Source organism: Aspergillus versicolor (assembly GCF_001890125.1).
Source record: "Aspergillus versicolor CBS 583.65 unplaced genomic scaffold ASPVEscaffold_11, whole genome shotgun sequence".
Lineage (NCBI taxonomy): Eukaryota > Fungi > Ascomycota > Eurotiomycetes > Eurotiales > Aspergillaceae > Aspergillus > Aspergillus versicolor.
In genome coordinates, this window is record NW_024467534.1 from 955,346 (window position 1) to 972,412 (window position 17,067).

Consider the following 17,067-nt stretch of genomic DNA (forward strand, 5'->3'; position numbering starts at 1 on the left):
CCTCCTGTTTGGCCTTTTTCAAGACATGCGCTCTGCGTCCCGTTTCAAACGACAATTGTTTATCTGGGCTTTACAGAATGTGGACATTATTCAGCATCGGGATTGATATGTAGCTGTCTGCGGTGTGGAGACGAATTGATCGTGGAGCATCATAAACCTAGCTCAGACTATGCATATTCCTGTCTTCTACCACCCTTCCCAAATAAGACATTCAGCACACAAGCTGTAGCTTTTACGATAGCTTCCCCATCAAAGCCGCCCGCGGGTCCTGCCTGGCGCTCGGCGTTTTCGCTCAAGATCGTCTCAAAGAGCTTCTTCGCTTCTCGTTCTACTTTCTCACTTGAGCCACTGTCGAATCCCGAAGTTGATATGCATATGGTGGGCACTAGCTCTGGCTCACCGCTCCACTCGTCAATGGTCAGTTCGCATAGAAGGAGAGTTTCAAAAGATTTCTCTTTTGACCCAAAGATCATGGACGTGCGCTCGAGGTGAGGGAGTATTCGTCGCATATCTGAGGTAGTGATAATTCCTGGGTTTCTCAAGTGAAGGTCACCACTCTTCTTGGACTTTCCAAAATGGGTAGATCTGTTGCGACTAGGAATTAGGTAGGAGTGTTGGTCTTCTATTTGAGCCCAGATTCGGCCACGCGATACTAGAGCCTCCCAGTAGCGATTAATACCCCAGCAAAGTCCAGAGACATCCAGTTTTAAAAGGCGATTTTCCAGCCGTTTGTTCACCCATTGCTGGAGATAGTCCTGGGGTCTTTCGTCAACCTCTGCCGATAAGGACACTAGAGACTGCATATCTAGATTTGTTTCATAGGAAACCGATATCTTGTAGATATTGGGAGGAAATGGGCGTGGTGCGGATAGTACGATCTGATGCCTTTCTATAAAACAGCCCGACTTTGAAGCAGAGATGGTGTTCGACGTTGATGTTATTTTCAGGGGTGCGAGCCCAGACAGGTATGAGTCTGTATACGTGTTATGGTCAAGAGCAAACGGATTCGGTTCTAGGCGAGGATGACGTGGCTTTGGTGGACGCATCGTGCCAAACGGCAGTAATGTCGATATAAGGGATGAAACTGGATTATCTTTGAGACGTAGATTCGCCGAGTTGGCATGAGACGGACCCGAAAATATTAAAAGAGGACTTCCAAGTAATTAGCTTTGTGGAGTCAGTGGCAATGCGAGCACTCACCTCAAATCGTTCATATAGGGTCCAATATCTTCTCCTTGTTGCTCAAGTTTCTCGCACAACCCCTCTAGTTTGACGATGTCTTGCTTGAAAGATTCGAGGTCGGCCGAAAGTTTTCTCCTCACCTTCCTTTTTTTGACAACCGATTCAGGGAAAAGAGAATCATTCATAGTCGCAACATGTTCCGTCAAGTCTTCTAGCCCAGCACCATAATCTACAGTCCTGAGTTTGGATGGACTGTTCTCCAGGTCACCCGCCGGTCGTCGTTTCGCCCATTTTTCATGTTGTATACTGGGGCTGCTGTTAATTAACCCTTTGGGTCTCCCAGGTGGTGGCTCCAGGCCTAATTGGGTCGGTGTCGGGGGTAGATCAGGTTCATCGAATCCGTCATGCAACAAAGGGGCCTCTATATCTCCACTGAAGTCTCCTGTTGCACTGCCCAGCTCAGACGCCAACTGATCTTCCGGTGTATTTTCCATGCTCGCCTGCATCCTAGTTTCTTGGGATGCGGTTGGAGATTGAAATAATAAATCCGAGGCACTTATTCTTTTTGACACGCGCCTCGGGGGTGCAGCAAACGCTGCCAGTCCACTGGATCGCCGATTGGGGAGCGCGAGAGGGGATTGTTGACTGTGGTTGAAAGGCCCTGCCGGGCTTTGTGTCAACGTGATTGAGGGTCTGAGGGCTTTTCTGTCCCGCAGCCCAAAAACCCTCATATCAGCCGCCGTTTGCTGGTCATCTTTACGCGCGGGGTTTCTCGTTGGAGATCTACTCAAGGCGCGTTCTAGAATTTCGGGATGCGATCGCGCTAGACTCGCCTTCGTGGGCGCTTGAAAGGAAGGTCTCGATGGGGAACGTCGTTCGGATACATTTCTTGGGGGACGAGGCTCCATTTGCGACGCGTCGGTAACTGCTGAGGTGCTGGTGTTGATATTCTTTGTGCTCTATATCAAGCGATCATTGTTGTTTTTCCGCACAGGGCGAGATTTTTGCGACCAGTACCCCGATGCTAAAAGGTGGTGCTCATTATATATATAATCAATGGTGCTGTGAACTTCCATTTCTCACTATCAAAACCCGCCCAACCAAAATGCTTGTGACTCGGATCCAAAACAAACTCAACCACGTGATTTTAGAAGATGTTTGCATTGTTTGCAGCAATCGCCGATGCTCGGAGAAATGCCGCCTCGCAAGGCTATAATGACGGTATCCTTCCTTGAGATCGTTCAATACGGTGTACTCTTGCGCAGCATCATGGAGGCCCACGCATTGGCCTCTATCCAGCAATTGCTCTCGAAATCATTCACAAGCGCGTCGCTCTCTTACATTAGAACGTCACTGGCCCAGAACATTAGGCAACACCGCAGCACCCCATCTCTGCGCCGCCTTTCTCAGTCCCATGCGAACTCAGATTCAAGCCGTACCGACACTTCCCAGGCCCACCCACTTTCCGGATACTACTCGGATATCCTCTCTGCTCGCTCCGCGCACCGTGGACAGGCTACTACTTCTCCCTCTGCACCACAGCAGAAACCGGAGGCGCCACCCGAAAATACAGACCAACAATCGCAAACGCCTGCGGAAAAGATGGCAATTGTTTTTGGAACGCGACTAGCCGGCCCTGGTAGGTCCTCTCGCTACAATCCTGGGACGAGTGCTCCGTGGAGAACCATAAACGGGGTACCGATTCCTCCTCGACCTGAGGAACCTGATAACTGCTGTATGAGCGGCTGCGTGCACTGTGTGTGGGATGATTATCGGGATGAAATGGAAGAATGGGCCGCATTACTGGCTCAAGCAAAGGCCAAGGGCAGCACATTCAAGTCCCCCAAAGTTATTTCGGGCGCCATTCCGAGAACACCAGCCGACGAGCCGACCAGTACGAGCATGGATGATGACGGCGGTGGGAGCGAAACTAACTGGTCAATACCCGGATCTGATGAAGATCTGTTTTCCGATATTCCTGTTGGTATTAGGGAGTTTATGAAGACAGAGAAGAGATTGAAAGAGATCCATCGGCAAGACAACAGCAGTGTTTGAGCCGCCCATGGGGGACTTCTGCTGGGTGGAAATTGATAGTCGCTATTATGATCCTGACGCCTGTTATCTGTATATAAGTGATAGATCTAGATATAGAGAGATGTATATAGTATCAGTAGGCCTCCGTATAAAAATGAAGAGACCGTACCCTCACATCTTCTCCACGTGACCCATGCACAAGTGATCACCGCCATCTCCGAAACCTTAAACTCACATCCAGTATGATCCTCTATCGATAAGCTGATAACAACTCTCCGGGGGTTCTTCCATTCCGATCAGTTATCACAGCTCTGCCAAGCTTTATCAAGAATTAAAATTACAAGACCAAGAGCCTCACCAGCCACAAACATAACCAGCACCCCGAAAAAGGCAGGCAAAGATCAGGTCAAAAAAGGAAAATGTCTCTTTCCAAGACTGAGACAGACATTATCCTTAACAAGGCCAACATCGCGCTTGCTCGCAGTCAACGCCTCGTCGCATCCTGGCTACCCTCCGAGACCACCGCTGGCCAGGGCAATGTGAAAAACGATAGCGAAGTCCAAAGGGAGGAGGACGAAATATTTACAGCTGTTCCTGAGACGTAAGTTACTATTTCATTCCCTACCTGTGCCTTTCCTTTTGCCTTTTTTTTTTTTTTTGAAGTTAGCAGGTGGGTGGGCAAGTTTGCATGATCCTTTCGTGACTAACTGGGTTCCGCAATGTTTAGACTTGGCCTCGGGGCGCCCTTACCTGCGAAAGCCGCAGACGGTAGTTGGAACCGCACTGAGCTCGATTCCAATGATAAACTACGGAAACAGCTTCTGGGGAGGAATTACAAGAAAGTTATGGCAGAGAAAGCGCGGCAGAAGACCGGCGATACGGGCCCTGTGCCATCAGTGATAAAGAACCCTATCTCAAAGGGATCAGTCAATCGTCAACGAGGCGCTGGTGGTGCAGACGTGGACGACGATGATGAAGATAATGACGAGGGCCGGGCTGCATTGATTGGGCGGAAAATGTCGTCACGGAAGAGAAAACCCGAGAGTGATCACATCCCAACCACGCAGCCGGAGGATGCGAATAATGAACTGAAAAATGAGGATAGTGAGAGGCCGAGTGAGGGGAAAGCAGCCAACCTACCCCAGCCGCAAAAGTCAAATAGGAAGGGAAAGGCTACGAGCTTTTTAGACGAAATTCTCGCCGAGAGATCGAAGAAGCGGAAGAAGCGGTAATCGCTTGTTTTTTGGTCCATAAAATTGCTCTTCAAACCTGCAATATACCCCAATGTGATCCTCTACCAACAGAAAAACTCCAAAACTGCCATGCTATCTGTGTACGTATCTAATCGGCTAAGACACAAGAGCCATGTCCATCCCATAATTCCTCACCGGGCGAAGCCCTAAGATTCCCTGCACTGTCATCCGAGGGCACAAGTGTGAGAGCGCTGAAGTAAATGAGGAAATAAGCTTTATAAACGCAAATGCTGTGACAAGATGGTGGCACATAATCCAACGCATCTGGGATGCCTGCTCCGTTCAGGCTCATTGGGAAAGAGATGATGTAAAGAAAGCAATAGCAATAGGTGATGGCCAAAAGAAGGGGGTGGGGGGAACAATGCAGCTCATTTAGCACACCGATGATAGATTGGAAGCCTGCCCCTTCTCCCTTCCCCAAAAAGACCACGCCTTCAAATTACACAATCGGTCCAAATCATATAAAAATGCCATGCTCCAGGGTATGTAATAATAAGTATAAGACATTGCTTTGGAGGATCTTTCTTTTCTTTCTGCCCCAAAGAATGCATGCAAAACGAAGCAAAGCAACCAAAATAAATAAATAATTACCCTCTCGTGTGGTCGTCCTCCCGCGGGAAATATGTTGGGTGTAATCACTATAATCACTACTTACTCAAGGCGCTTGCGCTTGCGATCGTCTGCTGCATGCTGGTCCTCATCGGGCCTTTCGGCCGTATCAGCTGGGTTGAGGAGAGAATGTACATTGCTGGCCATGCTTGATCGGCGCGTAGCGGGCAGAGAAGATTCATGTCGAGGAAATCTAGGTCCACCAAATCCCCAACCGCTATCTGTCGGGCCCTGTTGATCGGGATTTAGAGGTGGGGTAGCATGGCGCGAGACGTCTTGGAAGCGGCGTGGCGCTCCCATCTCATACTGGGCTAATACATCTCGAACTTGCTGATCACTTGAGGTCGGTGTGCGGTGGGGCGATGGCGGCCAAGCAGGCGGACCGTGTGAGGATGACTGGTTTGGTGGAAATGGGGAAATACCAGGCGGTGGCCAGCCATGTTGACGAATGTCTGCTGAGGTATGTCGGCGCGCAAGATTGGGGCCCGGAGGCGAGGATGCGGATGAAAGGGGATGCGGAACTGGTGGTTGAGGAGTAACTATAGATGGGACCTGGGGGCGGCTGTAGTTGGGGGAGTTGTTTGCTGCGCCAATTGAGCCGTAACGACGGGGTGAGGCAGACAAATGCGGGGGTACCGGTGGCCGGATCATATTTGGTCGAGAGTCCATCATAGATGGTCGTCGGCTATCATCTTGCGGCATTTGCCGGGGAGAGAGAGGGGGCCCTGGGTCGACCGAGACGGTCGGTACAGGAGGCTGTCGCACAGATAAATACATATCTGAGGGATGCTCGAGAGTTCGAACGGTGTCCAAATGCTTCTCCAGTTCTGCTTGCATACTGGTCACTGTTAAGCGTTAGAAACATTAGAAACTAACCGCCCATGCTTCAAAAACGAGGGGCATTCATACCATCTCGGTACAGGAGACTTTCGCGATCAGGTACCATTCCTTGCAGAAAGCGGGATATTGAATGATTCCACTGACGATATGATCGATTAGCGGAGTGGCTCTAGACTTTGAACCTCGGAAATGACGCATAATCTCACATGGTAACACCTGCTAATGCTCTCAGCCATAGCCTGGCACCTAGCATTTAGTGCTGCATTTCCGTCTTCGGCCCGGCTGAGACGATTATGCATATCAAAGAGCATATGCTCAAAGTTTATCAGTCGTGCTTCAGTGGAATCTGGAATCGGCTCCGCCGGCGTGCCAGGTTGAGAAGCGGCCGATTTGTGACCAGGGAACGAGTCTCGATGAATTAATGCATGGCGCGACGCACGTCGCTTGATTTCTCGTAATCCAACCAAGTCGCCACGTTTAAAATTCCCGTTGCCGTGCTTAAATTCCCAGAGCGCAGAGTCAGGGGATCCAGTGTGGAAGACGTCGCTCACTAAGCATCGTATTATGTTAGTATAGCTGGGTGAATTTATGCGCGGCTGGACAGCATACCTTTGTGGAAACCATACATATTCAGTTGCCTCACGAAAGAGGAAATGTTGGTGTGCTTGAAATATTGGCTGCAGTAATTATTAGCGATTGCTTGGAGATCAGTGAGACCTTGGATGAGTGAAGAACGAACGCAAGGACTTTAGAGAATTCGGAGGTTGGAGACATGACGAAGCTATCATTGGTACTAGACCAGGATATCAGATGCTGGATGCTTTGGTCCTCCAGCATGCTAGTACAAAGGTATTAGCAAAACTACTATTTCTTTGCACACGTAAAAGGAAACAGAGCTAGGAAAGCATACTTGTAGAGCTTGTGAATGAAGGCTGTCTGCACAACCTTAGGTTGTTGGGCCGCGGCGGCGGCACCGATAGCTTGGCCTGGAGCCGCATGACTATTCGAATTTCCAGCTTCAGGAGAACCATTGGAAGCCGTCATGCTATTTCCGCCCGTTCGATCATTATCGGGAGTGCTGTGAATCGGGCGTACGGCGCCTGCAGTGGCGGTCGATGGCGGCGGAGTTACCTCCATAGGGTCGCTTGTTGATGTGCCGGATGGCAAAACAGTTGATGAGAGAACAGGGAGCCTGCGCGTTCTGCCCGGCGCATCCGTAGCTCCAGAAGCGACTGTCTTTCTTGATGGAAGATCAGCGAGGCTGTTCATCTCGCGCGGCGGAACAGGGGGTAATGGGCGACGACGGCCGCACGCCGCAGGCGGGGGAAGGGAACGTTCCTAGGACAGGACGGCGAAATTTTTTTTTCTTCGATCCGAAGTTTGCTGAGAGGGGGGTCAAGATGAGGAGAAGCTAATGGGGGAGTGAGGAAGAGGAGAACAAACGGGAGAACCGATTGACGCAAAAAGGCAGCGAACGTGAGGAGAAGTTCTCCGTCAACAGAGCTGATAATCACCAGGAGTGTCTGGGCCAAGCAGGCGCTGATCAACACCCAAGTAGTGTCTCCGCTTCCCGAGTCATGGCGAGTTCAAATAATCAATTGGCGTCCGACTTTAAAAGGGTTCCAGTCTTTCAACAGTTTCACCAATGAGATCCGTTTCCCGTGCGCTCCTTATCCTTTTGCAGAAATGTTTCATGCAGTCGCGCCAATATCCGGATCGCCGCCCTCAGGCCCGGCTGGATGCGTTTCCTTCGAGCGCAAGTTCGTGATTGTGTGGTCGGCGTGGCTTGCCCTGGCGCCGGGAATAATGCGATCAAGGTCTGCAGGGAGGAGAGACGTTGAAAAACCAACGTCCCGATCGTGCAGAATTGGTAGACAGCCGCAGACTACATAAGGATCAGATTTACAGAAGCCAGCTCGTCTTCTGCATCCCATGGGCATGGGGTATCTGGCAGCCTGCGTGCAAGGCCGGAAGATCAGGTTGGTTTATTGCCAATTTGGAAAGAACAGGCAATCCTCTTCCACGGAAAGATATTTATGATTATTGATGGTTGTAATCCGAGAATTACAATGATTTATTACAGCAAAAATCAGGAACAGTGGTGGGGTCTTCCTGAAGAAAAAAAGACAGCGGGAGGAACAGGGTAACATGGAAGGCATAAGTACTGGTATTTATTTAACTTCCAGGCCTCTGGCAGAGGAAAGAAAGCATTGCACTGACTCGGATGATTGCGCACTAACACGTACTTTACTTGAAGGGTTCTTCACCAGCATGTGTACCATTCTGTATTTTCCTCTATTCCTGGGTTATTCCTTGGGCAATCTATGGTCATTAATATTTACCTACCCGGGAGGGTCCATTTCCTGGTGCTGGTCTCATATCCAACTAGAGGAGCAATTAGCAACGGAAGTGCGCTGCATGCACCCACCAACAACAGGACGGAGGAAACCACATTAACCCTCCTGACTAGATAGTGATGGCATAGATATGTTTCCTGACTGTCTTGAATCCTCAAAGGACCATACTCGCGTACCTGTGGCGTCGGTCATTGATACAAACTTGGAATTGCCTGTCAATATACGATAGGTATCATTAAAGAGTGAAGCCCCATAGGAGGGATCCCTCGGCAAACCAAGGTTCATGTTGCGGGAAGCATAGAGAGGCGTCTCAGCGTGGGGATTAGAAATCCAGATGCTTCTTTTGCCATCGTCGTTTCTGATCCAGTAGATAATGTCCTTGTCGACAGTTGTAATGCACAAGGGGCGAGCTATTTGATGTGCTAATAATGTGTGAACACAAATCTTCTCCGTTTTTGGGTGGTAAGTGATGGGCAAAATGTACTCCTGAGCAGAGGTTCTTGATGCGGGCCGCGCATAGAGGACTGCCATACTGTTTTTACAGTCATCCTGCAAGCCATGTTCTATCCCGACATCTAACCCTTGACAACATTGTGGAAGGCCCAACTCCAAAGTATAGGAGCGTGTTACTGAGGCATCTCCATTTTTATGAAGTTTATAATTCATGACATGCAGGCGAGGGGGGCAATGAGATATGCCCTCACTGTCGCGTTGTTGCCCAAGATAAATTGTTGTCAAGTGTTCAGGGGAAGAGCTCAATCCCACAAATGCTTGATCTTGAGTATGTTGAAGTGTATGGGATCTTCCTGACTGCAGGTCATAATGTATAACAGCGTTACTCCTCCCGCTCTCGAGGCAGAGATCGTTGAAGCAAATAGCAACTCTAAAGCCGTTTATGACAAAAAGAGATATATCCATGTTGGGGAGACGAACAGAGTGAACGCCCTCCGTTTGGAGTTCCCAAGCATGGCAATAACTGCCACATATCAGCCACAGTTCGTGCGCTCCGCTTGTGCTTCAATAATGAGGTAGAAATAAGGGATAAATGTGTGCGAAGTGCCAACTAACCCACGAGTACTTAGAGCGGCCACAATGTACTCCGATATGCGGAGTTTCCCTAATCTTTCGCGATTCTGCGTGCAAAAACGCTGTATTTTCTGGGTGCACAGGTTATAGACCACGATGGTGGTATCGCCATCAGTTAACCAGGCATATCGCCCTTCCGAGTAATCAAAACTTAATATCTCTTGGCCTGTCGCAAACGGTAAATTTATTCGAAACTCCGCAAGTGGATTGCCATGCTCCAGGCGACGCCTTCGCCTTGAGTAATGAATCAGAGTAGATTTGAAGTCATCACCAAGACTGGTAAACGAACCCCCAGTGTATAGGCGGAGTAGGACACTGCAGGCCGGCTTCGAAGACAGCACGTCATACCATCTTCTTGAGACTCTCCGGAGAAGGTGTGCGTCGTTTAGGCTGAGGCATTTAATGATTTGCACCGCGATTTCCAGAGGCAGTGCACCGAGGATATCCTTCTGAAAAGATCTTTCGTTAATGCGCTTTTTCACGTCTCGCCATTCATAAGGGTCCAATTGGTCTATTATTCGGTGATAAGCTGTGCGTCGAACTGATGTATCCAGCTGCTTGAAATGAGCTATAAACTCGGGTACATCAAGGTCCATGGTTTTTTTTGTGGGGGCTGGAGAAAGATACGACGAACAATCCAAACTCTTGTATGGTGATTGTGTCGAATCATCATCACAGAATGGTAGTGAGGAACGAAATTATTCAGTTGAATACATCGGCGCTAACACCCCTTTCGACAAGTATAGCAGGGTGGATGGAAGCCTCGATGAGTCTGTTGGAAATGTGTGGGAAATTGGAAGTGGAATAAAGAGATTACACCGTAGACCTCGGCCGATTCGACGGAGAAATAAGGCCCGCAGAAAGGCCAGCAGAGCATACCAAATTTTGGTTTTATATGTATATATATGTATCGACAGGTCATACTTTTATTTAATGTTAGAAATTTATGACGGAGAAAAGAATATGGAATACATTGACAATAGGAAATGGTAACCAAGGAAAAGAACGATATACAAAATCTCAATGCTCTCTATTAAAGATTCCCCTTATCCTTGGCTCAAACAAGCTCAACTCTCCATGGATTCCCTCTGCCCACTGTTCCGGTGTAACTGGTCCCATTAATCTATGGGCAGCAGGACTCCGTTAGCGTCACGTCTAGGCAAATACAACATACCGTCCTGCCTCAGCTCATCCCTTTCCAATCAATTTCTGCGTAACACCCGGTTCACCAGAGAGAAAAAGAAACGAAGGAGGCATTGGAGGGTTAAAAAGGGATTCCAACGGAGCTTAGATACCGAGAGTGAATTCAACGCCCACATCGATTTCGCGGGCCATCTTAACAACCTTAGAGAACTGAACGGATTTCTCTGCAGCGTTCTGAAGGTCCTCGATGGAGAAGATCTTGAGGCCGGATTCGTTGATCTGCCAGATATTCATGTCAGCCGAGGTTCTCCTTAAGCTTGCTATTATGCATGCAGCAGTTGCCAACATACCAGCTTGTGAGCTTGCTCCATGTTGGTGCCTTGCAACCGGGCAACGATAGGAGTGCGCAGGCCCATTTCCTGCACAACATTGATCAAGCCCTGGGCAATGGCATCGCAGCGGACAATACCGCCGAAGATGTTGACAAAGATAGCCGACACCTTGGGATCGCTGGTGATGAGCTCGAAAGCAGACTTGATGGCAGCCGGGGTGGCACCACCACCAACGTCAAGGAAGTTGGCGGGGCTGCCGCCGTTCAGCTTGATAATATCCATGGTAGCCATAGCGAGACCAGCACCGTTGACTGTACACATAGTTAGCATTGTCAGGACAGATGATTCTTCCATCAGAACGCACCCAGGCATCCAATATCTCCATCAAGCTTAATGAAGTTTAGACCGTGCCTATGTCGCGAATTAGTGTTTTTATCCTTCAATCATGTATATAAGCAAAATAATCAGGGAGACATACTCTGCAGCCTTGACCTCGTCGGCGTCCTCCTGCGTGGTGTCTCTCCACGAGAAGATTTCCTTCTGGCGAAACTCGGCGTTGTCATCGAAACCCAATTTGGCGTCCATGGCCAAAACCTGATGATCGGAAGTTTCGGACAGCGGGTTAATTTCGATTTGAGTGGCATCGGTCTCCATAAAAGCCTTGTAGAGGTTCTGAATTGTCTTCCGAGCATCATCGACACATTGTTCGGAGAAGCCAAGCTCGTTTGCAATCTTGGTTGCGATGGCATCCGTCACGCCAACGTTGATATCGATAGGAGTCGTGATGATCGCTTCGGGGTTCTCCTTAGCAACGGCTTCAATATCCATGCCACCTTGAGAGGAGGCGACAATGACGGGTGCCTGGGACTGGCGGTCCATGAGGACAGCAAGGTAGAATTCACGACGAGCAAACTTGCGCTCGACAATGAAAACAGAGTTGCAAAGGCGACCGGCGGCACCAGTTTGTTTGGTAATGAGTTTCTGTCCGATCATCTGGCCAGCAAACATTCTGGCTTCAGTAGGACTGTAGATGGGACACGGGGGGTTAGCCGGGAAGACAGAGCTGGGGTAGCAGGGATTTAGACTCACGAGTAAATCACGCGAACACCACCCTTGAGACCGTTGTCAAAGTGACCCTTTCCACGACCGCCAGCAAGGACTTGGGCCTTGATGACCATATCATCATTGCCTGCAGGGGTTACATCTCAGTAAAGCGCGTCAAGGCGTTGACGGAGGGTTTATTATTTACCGAGCGATTTGGCAACCTTCTCGGCCTCATCACCAGAGCGAGCAACTTCACCCTTTGGCACACCCACACCATACTATTTGAATAATACGGTCAGTTGAGTATCTAAGATAATTGAACAAGCGCGCTGGGCGGACTATCCACGTACTGATTTGAGTAAGTTGGCGGAAAGGTATTCGTGGATGGAAAGGTTTCTTTGTTGCTGAGCCAAGCGGGATTGCATAGGCGAACCCTGAAATCGATTGCACGTCAATTAGATCGTGTTCTTAAATAGGAGGCAAGGAATGATCGGGGCGCCATCCAGGGATCCTACCGTCGCAGCTCTGAGAGCCGCAGCAACTGGTCGGCCGCGGGCAAGCTTGAACATGGTGGAAGGAGAGGGGGGAAAAGGCAAAAAAAAAGAGAGGAGAGGTTTATAGGATGCGAAGGTGTGATTGAGAGCAAAGAATGACCTCCGACTGTCAGCAACAAGGGAAGCTTGGTTGGGGTTGACGGGTAACAGCTTGCTTTTTAGCGGATGCGCTTCGGGATGATATTGTCTAGTTAGTTTTCTTCGGGATTACTAAACTGGTTGCTACGGGCCGCCGTATCACTTCCCGACGCGAATATCTCGGAACTTCATCAGAATAACCCGAGCGACTTACCGGCCATTGATCACCAAAGAGGTTCGATGTCTCGATGGCGTTGGCGATTTGGTGTGCTCTTACCTGCCAGTGAATTAGTTATGAGTGTGATGGAACTTACTCCCGCAAAACCACGTTCATGCAACAATGCCTTCCCTGTGGTATGAGCAACGGCAAATACTTTAAACGGGGCAGTGGCCGTGGCGCGCACCCATGTTCGATTATAAGGTACAGTTTTATGTGACATCCAGGGAGCTTGAGATATTTCTAGGCCCGAGAATTGTTGGTAGAATGACTTTTGATTATCTTCAAGTGCCTCCAACCAAACCAACCGTATTTAGAGCGACGTTTCAGGATCCGTGGTATCTGGAACTAATGCTATATAAAATGGCTAGTTTTTGAGGGCCTTCTTCAACGTATTCAAACCAAACATCCTCGTCATTGCGGTATGTGTGAGACCAGTCCAAGCCCATCCACCCATCAGGAGCCAGATCAGCCAGCTCTTGTTCCCCTCCCAAATCCAACTCTTTCGTCCTCGTGCCCAGGGCCAAATCCAACGCCACGGCGCAGCTCCGTATAGAACCTGGGCAACGACACTCTGGGCATAGGCGGTATGAGACATCGCGCCATCTTGACTGTGGGAAACGCGACGCGTATATTGATCTTCAATTGGAGCATAGATGGAGTTGGGCGCCAGGGTTCGCTTTACGCGTGCAATGCGCGATTCAACACCACCAGTAATGACAGTAGTGACATTCACACTGACAGCTTATCGTTAGTCGATACGTCCGAAGCAAAAGGTATTTTTGCTCACCCGAATGGAGCTAGCTCTACTCTCAAGGTGTCGCTGTAGGAATGGAGGGCGGCTTTTGATGCATTATATATTGATCCAAACACATAGGGAATAACCTAGACGAGATAGAAACGACAAATAAACTCAGTCTGTTCATTCGACTGCATTATTTGATAACTTTAGTAGTAGGGCGGTTTTGTACTCACCCCAGCGACCGACCCAATTTGTATTATAGTACCTTTTGCCTGGACGAGTAATGGGACAAAAGTTTTGCAGATGTAAACAACAGAGAAGAAGTTGACATCGAACGTGGCGCGCACGTCAGAGAGATTGACCTCTGCAGCAGGGACCGTATAATCTATTATCTTGTGAGCAACATATACCATCGCCCACAGTTCAATGTTGGGAAACACACTGCGACCTCTAAGGAGGAATTAGCACCACAGCTCTCTCCCAATAGGACGGACATCAACTCACGCATTGTTCACCAGATAGTCTAGCCCTTTATCGCCCAATCTCCTTTCAATTTCTAAAAAACACAGCTGGACGCTATCTTCATCGTCCACAGTCAAACTCAACGTTTCGATCCCCAGAGTGGCCAGGTCATCCAGCGATTTAGCATCTCGAGCTGTTGCAAATACGCGCAAGCCATGTTTTTGGAACTCGCGACAAAGAGCATTCCCTATTCCCCCAGGGGTGCAGCTGTGTTCAAAGTAGGCAAAGTTTAGTGACAGTCAACTGGAGTGGCGCATAAAGGTCACGGGGTCCTTACCCTGTGATTAGGACCGATTTCCGCTTGCCGTCGTCGGTCGACATTATAGTTTGATCTGAAGTTGCTTGATATTATCTGAGAATTGGGTTGATCGTTGAGTTTTAGCAGACGTTATTTTGTTGCTGATGAACTTGGGCCTCGGTAACTACAATACGTAACTAATGCTAAGCGCATGGTCAGTCTGCTGGAACAGGTCACAAGCGCCTCCTGGCCCTGTTTCAGTGCCGCCTTAAACAAATGCCTGGGTAGAAGATAATAATTAGCGATGGCATATTTATGGTATTTATTAATATTTTTCACCCCAAGATCCTCTTCCTATTTAAAAAAGAAGGAAGAAAGAAAGAAGGAAAAGAGACACTGCCAACTAATACGTGGGACCTTGGACAGATGTAACCTATGTAATGGCCCTACCGCGCAAAGGCAGGGGACCTGGAAACCTGAAAATCGCTCTCGAATCCGCACATCATGGATACATCCCCCGTATGCCGGGCACATAATGAAGCCGATAAGACCCCGTCCGGGTCTATATCTGAACCCAGTGGTGACAAGCTCAGCTGGAAGAGACAGGTACGGCACTTCACCTGGGCGTTTTTCACTCCGACGATGGCCACAGGCAGGATTTCCAATGTCATATATAACAACAGTACAGCTACCTTAAATATGCCGTTCCATTATAGATCTTCAGCTGTTGACAGCAAGATAGTCCCTTACAGATCTCGGGGGTTGGATAGCATTGGCATCATATTTTCCCCCGCAAACATCGCATTCTATATTGCAATCTGGGGCTTACTCCTTACCAGGTTTTACTTGTTTCCTTATACCTTTGAGGCATTCCGTTTACATCCAACAGAGTCATTGTTTGCTCCTGCTTCGGTAGTCCCATTCGGGACTACTCTAATTTATATTTCGCAATATAGAACAGATAATACAGGACCATGGCTCACAAACATCGTTCTTATTTTATTTTAGGTAGGATCTGCCTTGGCCGTCATTTCGTCGGCCGGAATTTACCTTCTCTTGTGGGTCATATGGCGAAGTTATTCTGGGTGAACAGATATAAGGCTAACTACAGATATGTAGATGGGTATGTGCTTATAACTATTTGACCTGTTATAGAGTATAGGTTCAGAGCTAACATCTTAAAGCCTGACGCTGTTTCCCCCCCTCATCGCTAGCATTACGTACTTGTCGGCCATAGGTGCTGGTCTGATGGTTTTCACAATAGCATGGTTCTCGTTTGTTTCCCTGAATACTGATTTGATAGCATCGACGTTTGCTATTGGCAATGCCTTTTCCTGTAAGCCAATTTTGATTATAAGTTGTGCACGCACAAAACCTGCGGGTTTTATTGGGCTTCTATACCGTCTTGGATTTTGCATATAACTCCCGAGAAAATAGAGAAAATAGAGACCGGAAATAAAACAGACCGGATGGTGTCGTAGACCTATACCCTGAGGCAAGGGTTGGACGGTATACAGAGTGACGGCAGGAATCGGCATGCTCCGATGCCAGGGCTCACAGACTCCACTGCAAGTTTGGAACGGTCCAATCCATGATGCCGGTACCACATGGATCCTGACCTGGGGCGCGATAGCTAGTTTTTTTTTCTTTTCCCTTTTTCCAAAATTTCCCCTTCTCTTTCTTTTTTCCTCCCTTCTCGTGCGCTGCCATTTGCTTGTCCTGGTATTGCGAATTTCCCATCCTTTACTCTACTGCCCGCGAGAACTCATAACCCAGATCAGTTCGGTGCACAACCCTGATCTATCTTTTGTTCTTATCGTGATATCCGGAGGACGCTTATCGCCCAAAATGTCGCAAAAGTTCTATGTCACGTACAACCAGGTATGTGCACTTGGGTTGCATGAGACTTGTGTGATGTGTTGCTCTGCAAGCCACAATTTGTGGCTTCCGGGTTGAACTGCAAATGTCTGCGGGGCTCTGATCCACCCACTCCGAACAGCTGTTAAACTGTCGTCTTAACACATCAGGTCTTCTTATAGGTCCACAAGCTATGTCAATCTTCCGCTGACCAGATCCTTACTGCATTTCACCCAAACTTGATGATTGCCATTGGTGGTGGTGGCTATGTTCCTGCTCGCATTCTCCGGTACGTCGAACGAAATTCAACCTAGACGGCAGGAGTGGTCTGACCGGTGTCTGTTTTTTTCACCAGCTCGTTTCTCAAGCGCTCTGGCGAGCCGAACATCCCGATCCAGGCTATCGGACTTTCACTTTATGAGGATCTAGGCCGCGGCGACCCCGAAGAGGTCCCCGGTACAAAGGTTACCCGGACACAATGGTTGGATATGAGTTCTCTAGAAATGGCCAATCTGATTGGAAAGAACATTCTCATTGTCGATGAGGTCGATGACACGCGGACGACTCTGGAATATGCTGTCCGTGAACTGCAGAAGGATGTCGAGATTGCGCAGAAGCAACTTGGACGGGAAGGCGAGAAGACGAACTTCTTCGTGTTCGTGCTACACGTATGTGTCTTTCCCGAATGCGCGGAGATTATACGAGGAATTGGGAAGCTCACAACGTTAATAGAACAAGGACAAGTCGAAGAAGGGACAGCTGCCCACAGACATGATGGAGTCTGGCCGGTATCATGCCGCCGTCACAACTGGAGATGTTTGGATCTGCTATCCCTGGGAGGCTAAGTACGATATCAGTTTCTTTCGCTATATCTACAGGCTCAAAATACTGACTAGTTTTCTCGTAAGGGATATTGAGGAGCACGACGCGCTGGCTAAGGCAAACCCTCTTGTTTAAGCTGCACCCCACTATCAGGCCT

General features: G+C 48.8%; 10 protein-coding genes across 10 annotated transcripts; 4 read left to right on the plus strand and 6 right to left on the minus strand.

Moving 5' to 3' along the window:
* Positions 1 to 167: 167 nt before the first annotated feature.
* ASPVEDRAFT_75872 (uncharacterized protein) lies at positions 168 to 2,172 on the minus strand (the record flags this gene model as incomplete). Its single annotated transcript, XM_040816319.1, has 2 exons — positions 1,201 to 2,172; positions 168 to 1,152 (listed from the first exon to the last, which is right to left on the minus strand). The coding sequence occupies exons 1-2, from the start codon at positions 2,088 to 2,090 to the stop codon at positions 168 to 170; spliced, it is 1,875 nt and encodes a 624-aa protein (XP_040672613.1). The 5' UTR covers positions 2,091 to 2,172.
* Positions 2,173 to 2,412: 240 nt separating this feature from the next.
* ASPVEDRAFT_46210 (oxidoreductase-like domain-containing protein) lies at positions 2,413 to 3,392 on the plus strand. The gene has a single exon (XM_040813496.1). The coding sequence runs from the start codon at positions 2,452 to 2,454 to the stop codon at positions 3,235 to 3,237; it is 786 nt and encodes a 261-aa protein (XP_040672614.1). The 5' UTR covers positions 2,413 to 2,451; the 3' UTR covers positions 3,238 to 3,392.
* Positions 3,393 to 3,635: 243 nt separating this feature from the next.
* Positions 3,636 to 4,448, plus strand: ASPVEDRAFT_33119 (DUF3245 domain-containing protein; the record flags this gene model as incomplete). Its single annotated transcript, XM_040810689.1, has 2 exons — positions 3,636 to 3,817; positions 3,944 to 4,448. The coding sequence occupies 2 exons, from the start codon at positions 3,636 to 3,638 to the stop codon at positions 4,446 to 4,448; spliced, it is 687 nt and encodes a 228-aa protein (XP_040672615.1).
* Positions 4,449 to 5,120: 672 nt separating this feature from the next.
* Positions 5,121 to 7,187, minus strand: ASPVEDRAFT_88136 (uncharacterized protein; the record flags this gene model as incomplete). The annotated part of the gene is made up of 6 exons (XM_040818244.1): positions 5,121 to 5,923; positions 5,988 to 6,057; positions 6,125 to 6,468; positions 6,528 to 6,595; positions 6,658 to 6,756; positions 6,829 to 7,187. 6 exons carry the CDS (start codon positions 7,185 to 7,187, stop codon positions 5,121 to 5,123), a joined length of 1,743 nt encoding a protein of 580 aa, XP_040672616.1.
* Positions 7,188 to 8,061: 874 nt separating this feature from the next.
* Positions 8,062 to 10,302, minus strand: ASPVEDRAFT_340096 (F-box domain protein). Its single transcript, XM_040810812.1, has 4 exons — positions 9,344 to 10,302; positions 8,265 to 9,251; positions 8,139 to 8,213; positions 8,062 to 8,082 (listed from the first exon to the last, which is right to left on the minus strand). Exons 1-2 carry the CDS (start codon positions 9,955 to 9,957, stop codon positions 8,372 to 8,374), a joined length of 1,494 nt encoding a protein of 497 aa, XP_040672617.1. The 5' UTR covers positions 9,958 to 10,302; the 3' UTR covers positions 8,062 to 8,082; positions 8,139 to 8,213; positions 8,265 to 8,371.
* Positions 10,303 to 12,520, minus strand: ASPVEDRAFT_340127 (succinate--CoA ligase (GDP-forming) subunit beta). Its single transcript, XM_040810813.1, has 7 exons — positions 12,231 to 12,520; positions 12,086 to 12,158; positions 11,926 to 12,025; positions 11,315 to 11,860; positions 11,201 to 11,247; positions 10,855 to 11,147; positions 10,303 to 10,783 (listed from the first exon to the last, which is right to left on the minus strand). The coding sequence occupies exons 1-7, from the start codon at positions 12,303 to 12,305 to the stop codon at positions 10,649 to 10,651; spliced, it is 1,269 nt and encodes a 422-aa protein (XP_040672618.1). The 5' UTR covers positions 12,306 to 12,520; the 3' UTR covers positions 10,303 to 10,648.
* Positions 12,521 to 12,828: 308 nt separating this feature from the next.
* On the minus strand, positions 12,829 to 14,422 carry ASPVEDRAFT_46213 (SDR family oxidoreductase). Its single transcript, XM_040813497.1, has 6 exons — positions 14,271 to 14,422; positions 13,976 to 14,200; positions 13,914 to 13,921; positions 13,705 to 13,856; positions 13,520 to 13,614; positions 12,829 to 13,466 (listed from the first exon to the last, which is right to left on the minus strand). The coding sequence occupies exons 1-6, from the start codon at positions 14,312 to 14,314 to the stop codon at positions 13,097 to 13,099; spliced, it is 894 nt and encodes a 297-aa protein (XP_040672619.1). The 5' UTR covers positions 14,315 to 14,422; the 3' UTR covers positions 12,829 to 13,096.
* Positions 14,423 to 14,551: 129 nt separating this feature from the next.
* On the plus strand, positions 14,552 to 15,593 carry ASPVEDRAFT_46215 (uncharacterized protein). The gene has a single exon (XM_040813498.1). It carries the CDS (start codon positions 14,736 to 14,738, stop codon positions 15,237 to 15,239), a length of 504 nt encoding a protein of 167 aa, XP_040672620.1. The 5' UTR covers positions 14,552 to 14,735; the 3' UTR covers positions 15,240 to 15,593.
* Positions 15,214 to 15,683, minus strand: ASPVEDRAFT_46216 (uncharacterized protein). The gene has a single exon (XM_040813499.1). The coding sequence runs from the start codon at positions 15,647 to 15,649 to the stop codon at positions 15,410 to 15,412; it is 240 nt and encodes a 79-aa protein (XP_040672621.1). The 5' UTR covers positions 15,650 to 15,683; the 3' UTR covers positions 15,214 to 15,409.
* A 156-nt stretch (positions 15,684 to 15,839) lies between these two features.
* On the plus strand, positions 15,840 to 17,045 carry ASPVEDRAFT_65423 (xanthine phosphoribosyltransferase; the record flags this gene model as incomplete). Its single annotated transcript, XM_040815804.1, has 5 exons — positions 15,840 to 16,112; positions 16,271 to 16,377; positions 16,444 to 16,756; positions 16,821 to 16,933; positions 16,997 to 17,045. Exons 1-5 carry the CDS (start codon positions 16,080 to 16,082, stop codon positions 17,043 to 17,045), a joined length of 615 nt encoding a protein of 204 aa, XP_040672622.1. The 5' UTR covers positions 15,840 to 16,079.
* Positions 17,046 to 17,067: the final 22 nt, after the last annotated feature.